The sequence below is a fragment of the Girardinichthys multiradiatus genome, chromosome 22 (genome assembly GCF_021462225.1).
Source record: "Girardinichthys multiradiatus isolate DD_20200921_A chromosome 22, DD_fGirMul_XY1, whole genome shotgun sequence".
In the NCBI taxonomy this organism is placed as follows: Eukaryota; Metazoa; Chordata; class Actinopteri; order Cyprinodontiformes; family Goodeidae; genus Girardinichthys; species Girardinichthys multiradiatus.
The window spans coordinates 29,610,860-29,627,631 of NC_061814.1; the positions used below are offsets into that span (position 1 = coordinate 29,610,860).

At 37.6% G+C, this 16,772-nt stretch overlaps 1 protein-coding gene across 2 annotated transcripts; it reads left to right on the top strand.

The window, feature by feature from the left end:
• The first annotated feature begins 1,196 nt into the window (after window positions 1–1,196).
• zgc:172136 (uncharacterized protein LOC566376 homolog) lies at window positions 1,197–16,661 on the top strand. Of its 2 annotated transcripts, none has more exons than XM_047352470.1 (14): window positions 1,197–1,357; window positions 3,195–3,327; window positions 6,014–6,104; window positions 7,019–7,098; window positions 8,260–8,336; window positions 8,479–8,674; window positions 9,092–9,247; window positions 10,392–10,457; window positions 10,892–10,960; window positions 11,067–11,241; window positions 13,586–13,873; window positions 14,940–15,062; window positions 15,181–15,239; window positions 15,331–16,661. In XM_047352470.1, exons 2-14 carry the CDS (start codon window positions 3,250–3,252, stop codon window positions 15,619–15,621), a joined length of 1,749 nt encoding a protein of 582 aa, XP_047208426.1. In that variant the 5' UTR covers window positions 1,197–1,357; window positions 3,195–3,249; the 3' UTR covers window positions 15,622–16,661. The 2 variants fall into 2 exon arrangements, with proteins under 2 accessions (XP_047208426.1, XP_047208427.1); XM_047352471.1 differs by lacking the exon at window positions 1,197–1,357 and adding an exon at window positions 1,746–1,764.
• Window positions 16,662–16,772: the final 111 nt, after the last annotated feature.

Here is a 16,772-nt window from a genome sequence, read left to right on the forward strand (position 1 = left end):
TTTTTTTTCCCCCATTGATAAAGGGAGGATTTGCAACTATTACCTGTCTTGTTGACAGATTCCCCCACCTGAGCTGTGGATTTCTGCAGCTCCTCAAAATTTACAGTGGCCCTCATGGCCGTATCTCTGATTAATGCTCTCTTTGACCTGCCTGTCCCTTAGGATGGATTGCCATGTCTTGAAAAGTTTGAAGTTGTTCCATATTCTTTCCATGTTCTTTCTGGTGATGGATTGAAAAGTGCTTTGTTAGGTGTTAAAACCATGAAAAAATATTTTATGACTCAACCCTGCTTTAAATTTCTCCACAACTTTATCAATGACCTGTCTGATTTGTTTCTTGGTCTTTATCACCCTGTTTGTTAACTAATGTTCTCTAATAGACCTTTGAGGCCTCCACAGAAATGCTGTATTTTCTAATAATAAATTACACAAAGGTGGATTCTCATTGACTAACTTCTGAGGGCCTTATGTTGCTGTAGTTGGACTTGTAAAATATTAAAAGGAGCTGAGCATTTTCAGATTTTCTTGTTAAAAGAATTAAAAACCCATTATTTTTCCGTCACTTCAACACTTAATAATGCACTAACTTTGTGTTAGTCTATCAAGAGTTGACGTTTGTTGCTGTAATTATACGATAATACCTAAAAGGCCATGAATACTTTCAGGAGCTAGGTTCTGTAGTGTTTCATTATTTTGCATTGAGGCAATTGATCCTGCAGGTGGCAGTATGGTCAAAGTAGGTTCTGATCGCTTGAAGTTCCGCCTGAAGTATTATGGCCAGCCATATTTTATGTACTTATTTCTTGATGTGTGAAAGTATACACGTGTAGTTTACTCTGCAAACTGTCCCTCTTAAATGTTTAATTTAGATTTAACTCTCATCTTTAATGGCATCACATGCGGCCCTGCTGCTAATGCTGTGCCTGGTCCTCTAATTAGCGCAGCTCACAATGCGAAACCAAGTGGGAGGATGCAAAATCTGTTTCTTTCAGATATTAATGTGTAGAACCGTGTCCCGATTAACGGACATATTTATGTGTTTATTGCAGACAATTTAAAACAAAATTAAAGTAAGATGAGATTTCAAGGCGCAACAAGAGTGATAAATTGTCTAAAAGAACTACTCAACGCCCCCCATAAACAATCCGAGGTGGTATCGCTCAAACGTTTGGGCTTCGGGATTGTTCAACTCAGGCATTACTCACATGCAAGGTGGAGTACAAACGCTTGAGAAGTACTACTGTTGTAGTTTTTTTTATTTATTATTATTACTTTGGTCCAGAAGTGTTTTTCTTTTTTTTAAACGAGCACTAAAAATGCATGCAAGTGGAAAGACTGGGTTCCTTCGCCTCTAACAGTGAGTAACTGCTGCTTCTTATCTGTTCAAATAAGCGATGCTGCACTTGTTGCATTAACCGAGCAGCCGCACTTTAAAAAAAAAAAGACAAAAAGAAAAGGAAACGTGCAGAGCGAATATTTTTCAGTACTTTCGGACTTATGTTTCGTAACTTATCCAATAATACGAGTAAATAACTTTTAACCTTATGTTGCCATAAATAGAACATATTATGAATTTTATTCAGTGTAAAGTTTTTTAACTCTAAGAGCCTGTCAGGACTCAGATGAAAACCCCACTCTGGCTCACCCTCTTGTTTTTTAAGTGGGATGAGTGTACATGGTGTTCCCCTGTTTATGCTAATACCCCCTATATATTTTCTTGAGGGGGATTCCTCAGACCTGAGAGAGGTTGCGCAGTGCAGACAGGTGAGATTGTTTTTTTTTCTTTTTTCCCCGGGCCAGCAGTGTGCTCAGAGGTCAGGATTATAACTGTCTTGGAGAGGAATTAAAGCATACAGATGGCAGCTCTCATGTGATGCAAGGTCTGACCCTTGTTGGCTACAAGGGAGGTGTTTGGACCTGTTTTATTTTGCAGCTGTATCCAGTGAAAACAAGTTTGAAGTTTGGTATAGGTTTTTTCTCTTTTACTGCAATCTAACCTGTTTTTAGAAGTTTAAATCCCAACGTTGAGGAAGAAAACAATGATTGACAGACTATTGCAATAAATGCTAATCTGAAGTTACGTCACTTTTATAATTTAACATAATTTTCCAGTAGTTGGTTCCTTCCTGTAGTAATCTCTTGCCTTGGATTTAAACGTGCAATTGCCTCAAGTAGCTGGTTCATGAGTATAGATTACAGTCTGAAATAGAACAAAAAAAGCTGATTTCCAGGGTGAAAATGATTTCGGAGTGGCAACATTTGCTGATTTTTATTTAATTTGTTTGGGGGGTAAAGATCTGTATGTCTTTCTTAAGTTCATGCTACTGGAATTTCAGGTTTTTGTTAAAGGTCTGTTTGTGCTTACACCCAGTCAGCAGCGAGGCTGTGTTTGAACTTGTCCATTAATCATATTCAGTTGGACCCTGTAAGCCAAGAAAACTTGCTCTGGAAGTTCATACAACTTGTTTTGCACACTGGCAACACCTCTCTTTAATGTTTTCTTTTTTGCCTCGTGATTAATCTTGTCTTGTATCTTTCCATAAACTTGACTCCTGAGGTCTTTAAGTGTCAAACAGACATATAAATAAAGAAATAAAACACAATTATACCAGGGCATAACCTGGAAAATTGGAAACTGCAGCTAATTAAGGATATCGCTATACAAAAAAATAAATCATAAGTGGTACAAAAGCAGGCTTCAGATTTGGAAGTGTGTTGTTTTTTTTTTCAGATCCCTGTTGTGCTTTTAGTGCGTTTGTTTTGATCAGAGTGGGGTTTAAAGGGATCAGAGTTGGAGGGAAGCAGTAAGGTACTTTTAATCTGACAAACAAGGCTCATCGGAAGACCTATCCTGTATTTGGTGAATTCCTCCATCTGCATTTGGTACATGGCGGAAGTCATATGGGAAGTAAAACATGCAAAGTAATTTCAATAATAATAATTTGGTTATTATTAAAATATAAAATTGAAATTTTTCCAAAGCCCCAGTTTTAACTACTCCAACATTAACATAGAACATGACCTGTGATGCAGAATTACTATGTTAGATCACACTGGAGTTGATTGTTTCCTTAATTCAGCTGCTCTTAATTACATCTACCTATTGTTGTGCTACATAATGTCTTTTTTTTATCCTTTGCATCTCTAATTTTCATGCCATTTTTTTTTTTTTTTTTTTTTTTTTTTCCTTATAGATGTGAAACAGTTCATTGGAGACACAGAACTTGCCACAGACCTTTTTGAGACAACATGTCAACATCTACCAAGCATGAGAGAACAGTTTGTGTTCTCCTTCCCAACAAAAGCCAGTTGGATGTCGCTATCGGGGTAGGTGTTCATGACGTCTAGTGTGGTGGTCTTTGCTTTTTTTGGTTTTTCACACAGTGATAGGCATGGGCCGGTAGATAACCTTGAGTAAAAGCACTTCTGTTTTACAGCATCAAGTTTTAAAAATCTACATTTAAAACAAATAGGTTTAACAGGAACTAGTAGCTTTTAGCAGAAAAAGAACCATATATTGCACAACTACCAAAATAATTAGTTGTTGTAAATATAATAATTTTATCAATAACATATACTTATTAACTACTATCAGTTTTATATATGCACTTCAGCAAAATTTATAAAATAAATACACACTGAATTGAATAAATCCTTGTTTGGTGTGTCAATTTAAAAAAAAGCTCTTGATCGCCTTCAGTTGGTCCAAAATCCTGTAGCAAGACTATTTCCTGGAACAAACTGAAGCGATTGCATCGCTTCAGTTTTGATGTGTTAGCACTGGTCTCCTCAAACCAAAATATACTGGCAGTCCCAAGGACCACATATAAAACCTGAGGGTTCCAGACTATTCCAGCTGAGCTGTGGAGTGACCTTTCTTTGTTTGAATGGTGTCTTGCAAGTCTAAAAGCAGTTTAAAAACTGAAATCATGCTTGTTCAATGATATATTTAATTTGTCTCTGATTATTCTAATTTATTATAATTGTTTCAATTTTAATGTTTAATCTTTGTGAATTACTTTTTTTTTATTTGAAAGGTGCTATGTAAATAAACTTGTTAACTTATCATGCCCGTTGTGTAGAAATGTCATCCCTTTTCTCCGTTCTGATCTTTGAGTAACAAAAGTATAAAAAGCTGAAATTGGCTGTTTATTTAGACTATTTGGTTGGGTAGGATTGAAAGTTGGAGTTTTTATTTCATTTTACAAAGTCGTTTGTGCAAGAGGAGGCCTATCTCACTTCCCCCCAGTTATGGAAATGGAAGACAAAGTATAGGTAGTACAGATGACAATCGGTGCTTTAAAGGGGACTTATGATGCTTTTAAATCCTTCCTTTTCACATTTAAATCATTCAGTTGTGGTCTAGCAATTGCAGTGCTTTGGTTTGCAGTTCCACAGGCCCCTTTTTTACCCATGTTCTAAGGTTCGCCTGAGAGCAACTCGTTTTGGTGCCGTCTCTTTAAATGTTACTGAGGTACTTCACACCCCGCCCCCCTCGAGGTTATAGAACGCTCCACTTTGACCCGTTCAGCCATTTTTGTAGTTTGGTAAGAATTATCTAGCCCCACAGAAACGAGTCAAAAACGGCAAAAATAATGCAAAACTGTTTATGTAATAATACTTTTTAAAACACACCATACGGTTATGTCCTCAAGGAGCTAAAAGCAGCACACAGCGCTAACATAAGCAGAAGGCACAATGCTACTGCTATCTAAGCAATGGCCAGGACGTCATATCAACACACAATAAATTCATGTCTAAAATATAGTTTGTTGTCATTTTAGTGTTATTTGCAGCTGACCGCTTTGCTGTGTCTGTTGTTTCGACAGAAGGAACTGAACCCTCAATCAGATGAAGTTTTTCAGCCAACCCTCCTTGATACTGGAGGAGGTTGCTGAAGAACTCGTCCTTGAAGTGGGAAAACAGGGATCTCCCCACTGATGTGGGAACATTTTCATGAAAAATCAAATTTAACCAGGCACTTTGAAGAGGTTCTGATGGGTACAGTGTAATGAATTGTGTGGGTTAATACACCCAACAATAGAACTAAACATATCCTCTTTCAGTTTAGGCATACTTGAGCTTGGACTACAAAATCACAGCGAGAAATAACAATGGTGGATACGCGAAATTGATCAGCCAAAAGTCCATGAACTTATTTAGCTATTCCACGGCAAATGCCGTGACGTAACAGTTGGAAAAACTTAACAGATGAAAGAGAAAACTGAACGGACTGAAAAATATGACCCAAACAGAATATGAAGATATCTCCGCAACACATGAATACTTTGTGTAGTTCCGTGATTTGTGGAAAATGATAAAAATTAACACAATTATTGGTATTCCAGAATGTTAAAAGTATTAGAAAAAATGTAGAAGTATGGAATGTAGAAATGGAAAATTTGTAGAAAAACAAATGTGGAACACATTCTGATTACTTCCATTAAAACACAGAAAAGCTTAAAATATTCCTACTTCTGCTGAAAAATTCAACATATTGATATTGAGTTATAATAATATTTTTAAATAAACATGTTTATTGCATAATATACGTTCTAATCTTGTAGTCATCTGCTTCAGACATGCTGATCATAGCTTGCCAGCTTTAGTTTGAAACCAGCGTTGCCTTACAGTGATTTACGGTACTTTGTCCACAAATATTTCCAAATAGCCTAATTTATCTTTCTTGTTCGCAAGGGGAAAGTGTGGTAGCCTTTTTTAGACTCCTACACTTTCCTAGCAGTGTGCAGCAACAGGTGGGGGATGGGGCAGAACTCTATACAGGCAGAGGAAACTCTGGTCACTCCAGCCATTTCTAAGGCTTCCCATTAAATGGCTGGAAACTGTAGGAATGGTATGAGGGGAAAATCTGAGCAGTTTTAAAACAGTTGTCTTTTAAAAGCTTGGCATACCTTAATACCAGTAACTGGCCCATGCCTACACAATGGTTTGTGCATTTTGAATGAGTACTAAATTCAGAATTTTTTGTTTTTGTTTTTCTTACTGACTTTAGTTAAAGTCTACAGGACAGGATGTTTTTAACAGTGTTGCGGAGCTTCTTAGAATTAAAGAGCTGCACTTCTTTGGCCTCACTGTTCTGAGAGGTAAGTTTCCTGTTGACACCTAACTCCCTTCAAATGTATTCACATGCCAAAAGCCTGAGAAAACATAATCAGCAACAACCTGATTTGATTCCTGTTCCTGCTCCATGACCATAGTTTGCTGCAGGGACGGTGGTTTATGTAATTTTAGAAACAACCTTTCTACAATTAAGCCCTTTTGATCAAACAAAAATACCGTTCTGCTCTCCGTTTGTGTAATGTAACAGTGTAATCTAGTTTAGCTGCAGAGCAAAGTCCTGAACTTTCTTTTTTCAGTGTTCCTGTTTTACAAATGTGCCGAAATGCCCCAGTAATCTTGTGTGGCTCACCACTTCAACAAACAGCCTTTTGTTTTTGTGGTGTTGGTTCAGCGATCGCCCGGGCCTGGATTCCTGCAATATTAACTTCATTAATCCTGGAATGCAGGCTCGCATTCCTCTGTTTCACTGAGTAGGGATGGGTTGATGATGGGAAGACGAGGGTGGGAGTTGGGGGGGTAGGGGGGGGGGTGGACTTGTCATGACACAGGCTGCCTCATTCAGCTGTTAATCAAAGGGGCTCGCTGAGGGATATGAAGCGAGGGAGTTGGATTGAGTCAGAGTGAGAATGAAGAGATGGAAGGTTGAATGAGTAAGTTGTGAAATAGCTTGATGAGTGTGTTTTGGCTACACACAGCTGAACAAAAACAAAAAAAATGTCTCAAGTCATGACTCATAACCTGGTAGAGGGTGATACAACATAAATTACCACTGTGGTTGCAACTTCCTGATAGATTCACTCAAATATGCAAAATCAAGTTCTTTTTTTCCATCACCCTAATTTCTCCCATTGTCTGGTAGATTTTTATGGTCGGTGTCATTCGTGTTTTTCTTTTTCTTTCTGCCTCCTTTTGTTTGATTTTTCCATTTTCATTTTAGACAATGAACACATATTTTTAGACATGGAAGAGAAACTGACCAAGTACTTTGCAAAGGATTGGAGGCAAGATTCGGGAAAGGTACGGCAGTTAACATTTAAAAAATGTTTTTAGATAGCCACTTTGACCCTTTTTTCTGTTTAGATTACTTTCCATATTACATGTCAGTTAATGTGGAGGTACCCTTGCCGGTTGGACAGTGCTTTGCACTCATATGACTCAAGATTTTACTTGTTTTGTTACATTGCAGCAATAAATTTCACAGTACAAGACAGTGCTTAGTTGTGAAGTAGGAGGAAGGAGATTTTTATTTACAAAAAAGTGATCTGGAATTTGTGGGTTGTACTTATATGTTCTGGCACCATTAAATAAAATCCAATGAAATCAATTGCCTTCAGAAATCGGCTAAATGGTAAATATAGTGCAGCTGTCTGTAATGTACCAGCTAAAGGCCTCAGAGGTTTGTTACAAAACATTGGTGAGCAAACAGCATCATGAAGACCATGGAAAACAGCAGATAGGTCAGGGGCAATGATGTGGAGAAGTAGGGTTAGGTTATAAAACAACAACAACTCAAGCTTGGAACATCTAATGAAGCACTCTCCAATCTATAATCTGAAAATGAAAAGATAATCACACAACTGCAAGCATACCAAGGGGTGGCTGTCTACCTAACCTGACAGAACGGGCAAGAAAAAGAGAGAATCAGTTCAAAGAAAAGCTATTAATCATACGCTCTACAAATCTGGTCTTTTATTGAAGAGTAACAGAAAGAAAGCAATTTCTTGGGCCATAACTTTTACAGTTCGCATCGATCCATGCATGGGGACATGGCCAGTATGTGGAAGAAGGTGCTCTGGTCAGAGGAGAACAAGAACAAATATTTTTGGGCCTGCATGCCATTACACTGTGTGGTGGAAACCAACACTGCACATCACCCTGATCACACCATGCCTACTGTGAAACATGGTGGTGGCAGCATCATGCCGTAGGAATGCTTTGCTTCAGCAGAGACAGGGAAGCTGGCCAGATTTGATGAGGCAATGGAGGAAGCTAAATACAGGGCACTATTTATTCTTGCCATTTTACTTAAAGTCTAGTAAAATACATAAATGTTTGCAGTTGTCACAAAAATTCAATATTGCAAGGCATTAGGGATGCAATTATTTTTTTTTTGTGTGGGATGACAGCAAAACAACACATAGAAGGATATTGTTATGTCTCTTTTTTTTTTTTTCACAGGGATCGCTAAAGAGACCATTTCCCTTACTGCTATGCCTTAAAGTGCAGTGCTATGTTGATAATGGAAGACTTTTTTGGTATGTCCTACACACAATATTTTTTTCACTACTTATTTCTTGTTTTATGGTAGTTTTCCTTATTTTCCACCAGCGTTTGTCATTTTTGTAATGTATGATGTCTGAATTTTTGTGGGGACTGTTTTTGTTTTCCTGGAACCAGTGAGACAAAGGCGCGACATCTGTACTACTCTGACCTGCGGGAGCGAGTTCTGCGCTCTGAATGTCGTCAGCAGGAGGAGGTGTACTTCCAGCTGGCAGGTTACGCTCTGCAGGTTGACCTCGGTGACTGCCCGATGCAGATGGATGGTATGGGGGTCACTGCTTATTTTGAACCCAAGGACTACTTTCCCCCCTGGGTATGTATTACTATGTGCCAGAAACTTTCAGAAACACAGAAAGCATGTGGTTTGGAACATTTCTACGTTACCTTTTTAAATATTTAGACTTTACTGTGGTTGCTGGAGTTTTCTTACCCCTTGAAATTTTAAACTTTTTTATCATGTTACAACTACATATTTGAGTGTATTTTATTGGGATTTTATGTTATACAGGAAGTATTGCAAAATTTTTCAATGGAAGAAAAAATATGTGGTTCTCACCATTCTTTTGAATATATATAAAAAGAAAGACAAAGAGTGGTATATAATAGTATTCGGGTTGTTGGATCAAATACGTTTGTGGTTGTAAGGTGACAAAATCTGAAAAAGTTAAATACTTTTGCAAGGAACTGAATGTCAGCTACTTCACATGTATGTACCATCTTCCATTTGCAGATTATAGCTAAACGTGGGGTGAAGTACCTTCTCTGCCATGGACCCAAGGTACACCAGGAACTGTGGGGTATGTCCACTTGTGATGCCATCCTCTGCTTCATAAGAGAATCGTGCCAACTGGAGGATGTACCCGTTACATTTTACAGACTGCAAAAGGTAAGGACACTTTATCCTGATGTTTTTTAAAGGAATCATAGTTATTTATAAATTTAGATTTTTCTTAGCAATAACAATTTACAATTAATGATGTGTTAAAAAAAACCAAACTGACAGTATTCAGTAGTCATTATTGTTCCATTTACTATTTTCTTCACTGTTGGTTCTATGAGAGCGTCAATAAATTGAAAAATATGATTACAGTTACTTTGTTGTTTAGTGCTATAAACCACTCTTCTTTTTACAAATAGTGTTCTGAAGAATGCATGTTTTTTTAAGACATGCATTCTTAAAAATGCCTGTCTTTGACTGGGGCTTTGACTGCAGTGAAAAGCAGCCACAGCCATACAGTTGTCTAAATAAGACTGCAAAGAAGCTGTAAATACTTTTTTGTTGTTATCACAATAGATTACACAAAGTATTGTGGTAAAACTTTTAAGTCCATATCTCCAGTCTAATCGGAAATTTAGCCAACTGGGCTGGTTGACAGTAAAATCCTCCAATATTTGTCACTAGCCAATTTCTGTGTAAATCTCAACTCTTAGTCCAAGACTCTTGAATTAAGTTTTAAAACTGGTCCCAAGGGTCTTAAACACTTTTTTGGTGTATATGCCAAAACAAATGCCTTAAAACTCCAATTTGTTTTATTTTGTTCAAATATTAAATATGTGGTTTAAATATATAAATTTTTATAGAATAATCCAGTCCAGATTCCTAGCCTGTGTATTGAGGATTTTTTATGTGAACTTGATTCAAGTTTGTTTTTACGATTTGATGAACATAGTCGGATTATGAAGTCCAACTGTTTTGTACTGAGTTTTCCAGAACATTCTTAGAACTGCCAGAGAAATCTAGAAATTTGAGTCTAAGATGGAAAATGTTTATAAATCCTGTCCATTTGAAGAGTAAAAGATCATGCCCTTTGTCTATTCCAGTATGTTACACTCCAAATTCAGAGCAACTTATCTACTGAGTCCTATTTTGAAACCTGGTCCATTTATTGTGTAATGGACTGCAGTTTGAAATGTGTTGTTAGCATCAGCTCTGCTTCTCTCTGTGACCTATGAGGGAGGTTCAGCTGTGAAAGTTATCTTATCTGAGCTGCTCAGATGCTTCCCTGACATCTCATCATTCTTTTCTTCAGGACAAAAAGGAGGAGAGAGGAACAGCGCTGCTTGGTCTCACCCTGCGAGGAATGCAGGTTTATCAGGTGCGTGTTATTAATGCACAGTTTGTGCGTTGGCACGTGTGTACACAAGAAGTGATTCTGCGTTAGCTCAAAGATATTTGCCTTTGTATTTGCAGTTCTAATAAACCCACTCACTAGCTGTTTGAGGAATGTGTGGGATTGCCACTAAGCAGTCCGATAAGAGATAGTCGCCGGCCGTGCCTGTCAGTTGTTTGATCTGTCCATCAGGGGCTATGGGGGGGGTAGCACACCAGTCCTGACATAATTTTTTTTTTTTTTTTCTAAAGCCAAAAGACCGTGAGATTTCTCAAGAAACTTTTGGTTTGCTTTTATTCAAGTTCAGATGGCACCAAAAACAAAGTTATTTGATGATCGCTCATTATAAAAACCATTGAAGAAGATTCCATATTCCACTTCCGAAAGCTGTCAATTAAATGTATGCTTTGTCTTCATAGGAGGTGAACAACATACGACAGCTGCTGTATGACTTTCCTTGGTCAAATGTCGGCCGTCTAACCTTCCTGGTACAGACACTTCTCGTTTGCTCATTTCAATTCTCTCTCAAGATTAAGAGGCCTTGAGTAATTATTAAATGGCCATAAGCAAGTTATGTTACAATGTCCCATTCAGGGTACGAAATTTGAGATCCAGCCAGATGGGTTGCCATCAGCCAGGAAGCTGGTTTACTACACCGGCTCGTCATTCCGTTCTCGACACCTCCTCTTGCACCTGAGCAGCAGCCATCAGGTCTACCTCAGCCTGCAGCCGGCCCTCAAACACCTGCGAAAGCTGGAGGAAAGCAAAGGTAAGAGAAGAAGGAAACATAAGATCAACACTGTTTGGTAGAGCTCCTATACCATCTTCAGTATGTAGGACCTATAAATTATGAACTCAAATGTCTCACACAGCAGCATGCAGTGTAGGACAGTGCCCATCTCTGTTTGACACTTAACGCCATAGTTTCCAGTTCTCCATTCCCTCAATCCCTAAATTTGTTCAAATCTACTTAAAATAAGTAAGTTCAATTGATTTGTACTGTCATTCCAAACAAATTCAGGTACCCAGAAAGAATAAATGAAAGGTTTAAGATGTAGTACGAAGGTCTCTGTGTTTTGCTATTTTTATTTCGACCGAAAATTTGTTCAGCCGTCTAAGACACATAAGATATCGTCCATAAAAATAAGACGGTGCTGAGAACAACTGAGACAAAGCTTTTGGGAGTGTGTAGATTCATGCAGTTGGTATTAAATATTTAATATTTAATACTGACTGGTTGACTGACTGACTATTTAATACCAACCAATAATTAAATGGTAATAAATAGTATAAATACAGTTTTATCTGTTGTTGTGTGCTTCTCTGAAGTACGTTTGTGGAAAGAACAGGTTCAGGAGGGAAAGTCAGAATTAAGAATTTGGTCAGATTTTGTCTTTTCTCCGTCAGGAAGGACGGAAGTAGTGGAGTATCTCCAGTAAATCTGGCATCCCGTGAAAATTTTCTGGCTCGCGTCACTCCGAATTCCAAGCAAAGGTTGCTTTATTTTCCAACTTCTTTCAAACAAAAATAAACACCACACTAAGTGATGTTCCTGTTACACTAAATATACACTTTTGTTCTTTGTTTACAGTCTAACTACAGTTAGACCAGTCAGAAGAAGGTGCAGCTCCTTACATTCCGCCATGTTGTTTCCTTTTTTTCCTGTGCATCTTTCTGTGTCCGCAGTTATATTATCCATGTTCATATTGCCCCCTGGTGACTTAAGACATAAACATGTAATTGACTAATACTCACACCTGGTATCGAAGGTAACAATACAATACTTAAACTTGGCTAAAAATCCAAAACTGTTCCTACATCTATGTGTAAAAATACAAAAAACACTGATTCACATCAGATGTCTTTTCAAGGCACTTATTAAAACAGATCTAGTTTATACACAAAAAATATATTCAATCCAGTCATATAAACAGATTCAAAGTCAGTTACATACATTCCAATTTTGTCATAGTAATAAAACAATGCAGTCAAATTTGGGTTATTATACCTTGTGATAAAGCTTTCTTTCTAACAAAACTGAGTCGATCCAGTGAATCACTTTGCAGCAACACCTTACCAACTATGTAAGGACAGTTGATGGCATCTAATTGTTTAACTTTGCAACAATATCTCATCCTAAGCATTCATGTGTACCTGACTTGGTGTGCATGGCCAATCAACTGGTGGTTAGGGAAGACAGAGCAGACACAAAACACAAAAGCACTGGTCCAGGAGTACTTTCTATGCCTTTTTGTTTTCATGTGTCCTGTCGTAGCATTTCTCACATACCACAAAGGCTGGTCGCTTACATGTGCCGTGGCAGATTTGCGCTACAAAAAGTTTATCTCAAGACTAGGTTTTATTGGCTCGTTTTTACCTTAGCTGGATAGCCGTTTTTAGTGCACTGCTATGTTGTGTACTTGCACGCCACCCTTGCATTAACTCAGCACATCCCACTGCTCAGTTACTCATCCCTCTGCCTTTCTCATACTTGCTCATACTTGAGTATTTCCTATATTAATGAAAAAGTAAAGAATTAATGGCAGCAGTAGCTTGTTTAGTGACTTAATCAAGAGGAATTAAAGAGCTAAATATACAGTATACACTCTGACCCAGTAGTAAAATCTGTGTCAAAAAACGGAGTACATATAGTTAGTCACAGCAGAAGCTCCTTCAAATGTTTGTCTTGGATAGAGAAAGGGTCCAAAACAAAAACACATGGTCAAGTTTATCCTGTATAGAAAAAGGTGTAACTTCTGTGAAGAGAAAAAAACAGAAAATGACCTTTAAAGTTAATAGTAGCAATAAAGACAGATATTGCTAACTTGAGAGTAGTAGGAGAAAGTAGTAAGGAAAATTATGTATGTCCTCCATAGGCTTAAGACTATAGCTGCACTACTATAGAACTAGCTCAGGATAACCTAAACCATTCTATCTATAAGCCTCATCAAAGAGGTTTTAAGCCTAGTCTTGAAAGTAGACTTTGTGTCTGCCTCACATACGATAACGGGGAGCTGGTTCCACAGAAGAGGAGTCTGAAAACTAACATGCTCAAACACATTACATAAGGTATTTGAAGTGAAATTACCTCTGTCAATTGTCTTAATCTTTAGAGAAGAAGCGTTACAGAGAGTCATACATCAGTGACGACCTGGATTTGGACCCACCGGGTAGTGAAAGCAGCCCCGGTCTGTCTCGACACTCCACCGGCAGCTCTGGCATCGAAGCAGATGCCCGCCAGAACAGCATATGTATGGAGATGACCTCCACGGGGGAAGAAGGTCCACAACAAGGAGGGAAGTGTTTGAGTTTAGCAATCAGCCATGACAGCTCCATCACCTTGACGTCTGACACAGGCAGTAAGGATCAAAGAGAAGATCAACGGTTCCCTCAAGAAGGAGGTGAGGTTCATTTATTTATTTTTTACCTGAAATACGTTAAATGCTTGAAAAAGTATTTAACCACTTATGGTTTCTTCTGTTTTGGCTTTTTGTGACACTGGAATGTTTTAGATCAGACAAAAATAACCTTTGTAAATTCAAAATGTAGTTTTTAAATGATGGCTTTTTCCAGTAATAAAATAAATTATCTAGATAAACTTAATCTTATGCGAGAAGGTTAAATCATACATTAATTGTGACTAACCACGTTTTCTGGTTCAATTTCACCAGCCGCATCCACATCTGATTACTGCCAGAGCTGTAGAATCAAGTAATCACTTACAATAGAACATGTCTGACAACATGAATTAGGCTAAAATATCTGAACATATACCATAATCTACAGAAATTCAGTGACCAAGGAATTTTGCTTCCTACCAGAAAATCCTGAACAAGACTGTCCAGGCATTCAGTTCATGGCCTTAAGCTCAAGTGTGCTTGAGTTTTGCAGGAGGACAAAAGACACAAGAAAGTCCACCTCTGAATGGCTAAAAAAGCTAAATCATAATAGGTTGAGGTGGCCTAGTCATAGTTAAGATAGAAATCAAGTTGAGATGCTGTGGTGTGACCTCAAACAGGTCGTTCATGATCTAAGACCCTTCAATTTGGCAAAATTAAAACCGTTCTACAAAGAAGAGTACGCTGCAAAACATTTGATTAGGGTTGTTGCTAAGGGTGGCACAACCGGCTATATTATGTTTAAGGGTCATTACATTTTACACATGGCCTGGTTGGATTGGATAGCTTTTTTCCTGTAAAATTAGAATATCGTCATTTGAAAACTGCTTTATGTCTAATAATGAAGTTATTTAATGACCTGAAAAATATATCTGCAACAAAAAGTATAAACTGAATTCTGGGCAAATTCATTTTCAAAGCTTTTTAGAATTATTTTTTTTATTGTTTATTTTGTACCTTACCCTAAAATTAAGACTGCAGTTTTGCATGTTTTTATAGATTTGAGATTGTAAAAAATAATTCTGCATTTAAATTTAAAATGCACTAAATAAACGTTTACTATTTCTAGAGATAAAGACCAGTTTTGGCAGTCCAGAGGAGGTGGATCCTTATGGGATGACCCAGTTGGCTGATCTCCTTAAGGGAGTGCCTGTTGATTTTGCAGAACACTCTGTAGAGACCCAGTCACCAGGTATCGGTGAAGTAACTGTCTTCATCCAACTTTTCTAAACAGAACAGCCTTTATTATGATACTCCGTCTGCTTTCATCTTTGTCAAAAATTGACCTGTAAATCATGTGAACTCCACAGAAAACAAAAGGCACCCTCCACATGCTGATCAAGATACTATGTTGCTTAACAAGAAAATGGTAAAACAGGTCACTCATACATTTTCTTACCCAAATTGTCTTTTAGTTGTATTTCCTCAGTTTATCTTAACCCTTTTTTTCTTTATCATAGATCCTGAAGTCCAGACCGCAAGTCTACCCCGATCACCACACCCAGAGCCTAGATGATGTCAGTCTTTACTCGACCCCGGCACCCAATGGGATGGCCTTGCCAACCGACATGTCCTTTAGCTACACCTTTGGGCTCCCAGGCGTCACACAAAACTCAAGGACTTCGGTAGATCCCACTTATTACCCCCTTCTGCACTGCCAAGCCAATCCCTCCTTCTATGGCCACAAGTCTACCAATTGCCTCTCCCTGGACACTTTAAGTGACGAACACTTCCTGGAATTCATACTCTGAGAGCCCTAACGCTGAGCGGTAAGCCTGAGGTTTTCCTTCATTGAGAGTGCAGTGAAGCATGAGGCATTCTGGCTTTTGAAAGTCTGTTTTGTGTCACAAGGGATATTTGTGTTTCATATTGGAAGGAAATTATGGAAACTCTCCTTAACCTTGTTTGACTCCAATCGCAAAAAACTAAAACGATGACATTTTAATAAAATATTAACCAACCATATTTATTCATATTGTGTATTATGTACATATTGTACTTGTTTTATTACCATACATTTAGATATCTCTTATCAAAAAGATTGATTTTTTTTATTGTCTTTTGTGAAGACCACCAAATTTACATTTTTAAAAAAGTTTTGAGTTTCTTTGAACTGCATCGAACAGCATATAAGATGATTTTTTTTTTTTTTTTTCCCATATATATTTTTTATTTACAATTTAATCCGTGCATTGCAGCTCTACATTTGACACTAATGGGATGTACCTGACTGTCGTTGCTTTTGGGGCTATTATTGTAATCAAATTTTATGTATTGCTTTTGACATTTTGTATTTTTTTATACTGTTTTGTATAGTGCGATTTTGTCATGCTTTACCCATTTAGTCTTCCACAGCTGTTATCTACTGATGTGGAAAATCTGACTTTGAATAGATGGCAGTGCATTCATCCAAATTTTGTCCTGTCTACACTGTTCTCCTTCTGTAATTACAGGAAAAATGTATTATTTGTGAAGCACTAAGTTTTCAACAGATCTGCAGCATTTTTTGTATTATGTAACCCCCCTCCAACAAAAAGCCTTTGTTGGTCCCTCTGAATTTTGTCCAAGCTTTGGTTACTGGTACAAAGTGAAGTGTTTAGCTAATATGAGCCATTTTCAGATATTTTTACTCATGAACATGCAAGCATCTTTACCCAAAGTCAAATGTTTATGCAATACAGTGTTGCATTGCACATACTCAATAACTGACATGGTAAAAAGCAGTGCTATTTTTATAAATGTTGTAATGCCTGTAAAAATAAAAATAAATTTCTAATAGTATGGAATGATACAAGGATTTCTGTTTTATGAAGGCATAATTTGTACAAGTTGTTTTGTACCTGTGGATGTTGATTTTCTACTTTGATATTAAGCCACTTCATTGGATTTTACTGTCATTCCA

Bases quoted from the DNA above. Each gene is read 5' to 3' on its own strand.
- zgc:172136 (XM_047352470.1), top strand. From the start codon at position 3,250: ATGTCAACATCTACCAAGCATGAGAGAACAGTTTGTGTTCTCCTTCCC. The intron at 9,248-10,391 runs GTAAGGACACTT...TCTTTTCTTCAG, and splicing joins CATTTTACAGACTGCAAAAG to GACAAAAAGGAGGAGAGAGG. The intron at 10,961-11,066 runs GTACAGACACTT...TGTCCCATTCAG, and splicing joins TCGGCCGTCTAACCTTCCTG to GGTACGAAATTTGAGATCCA.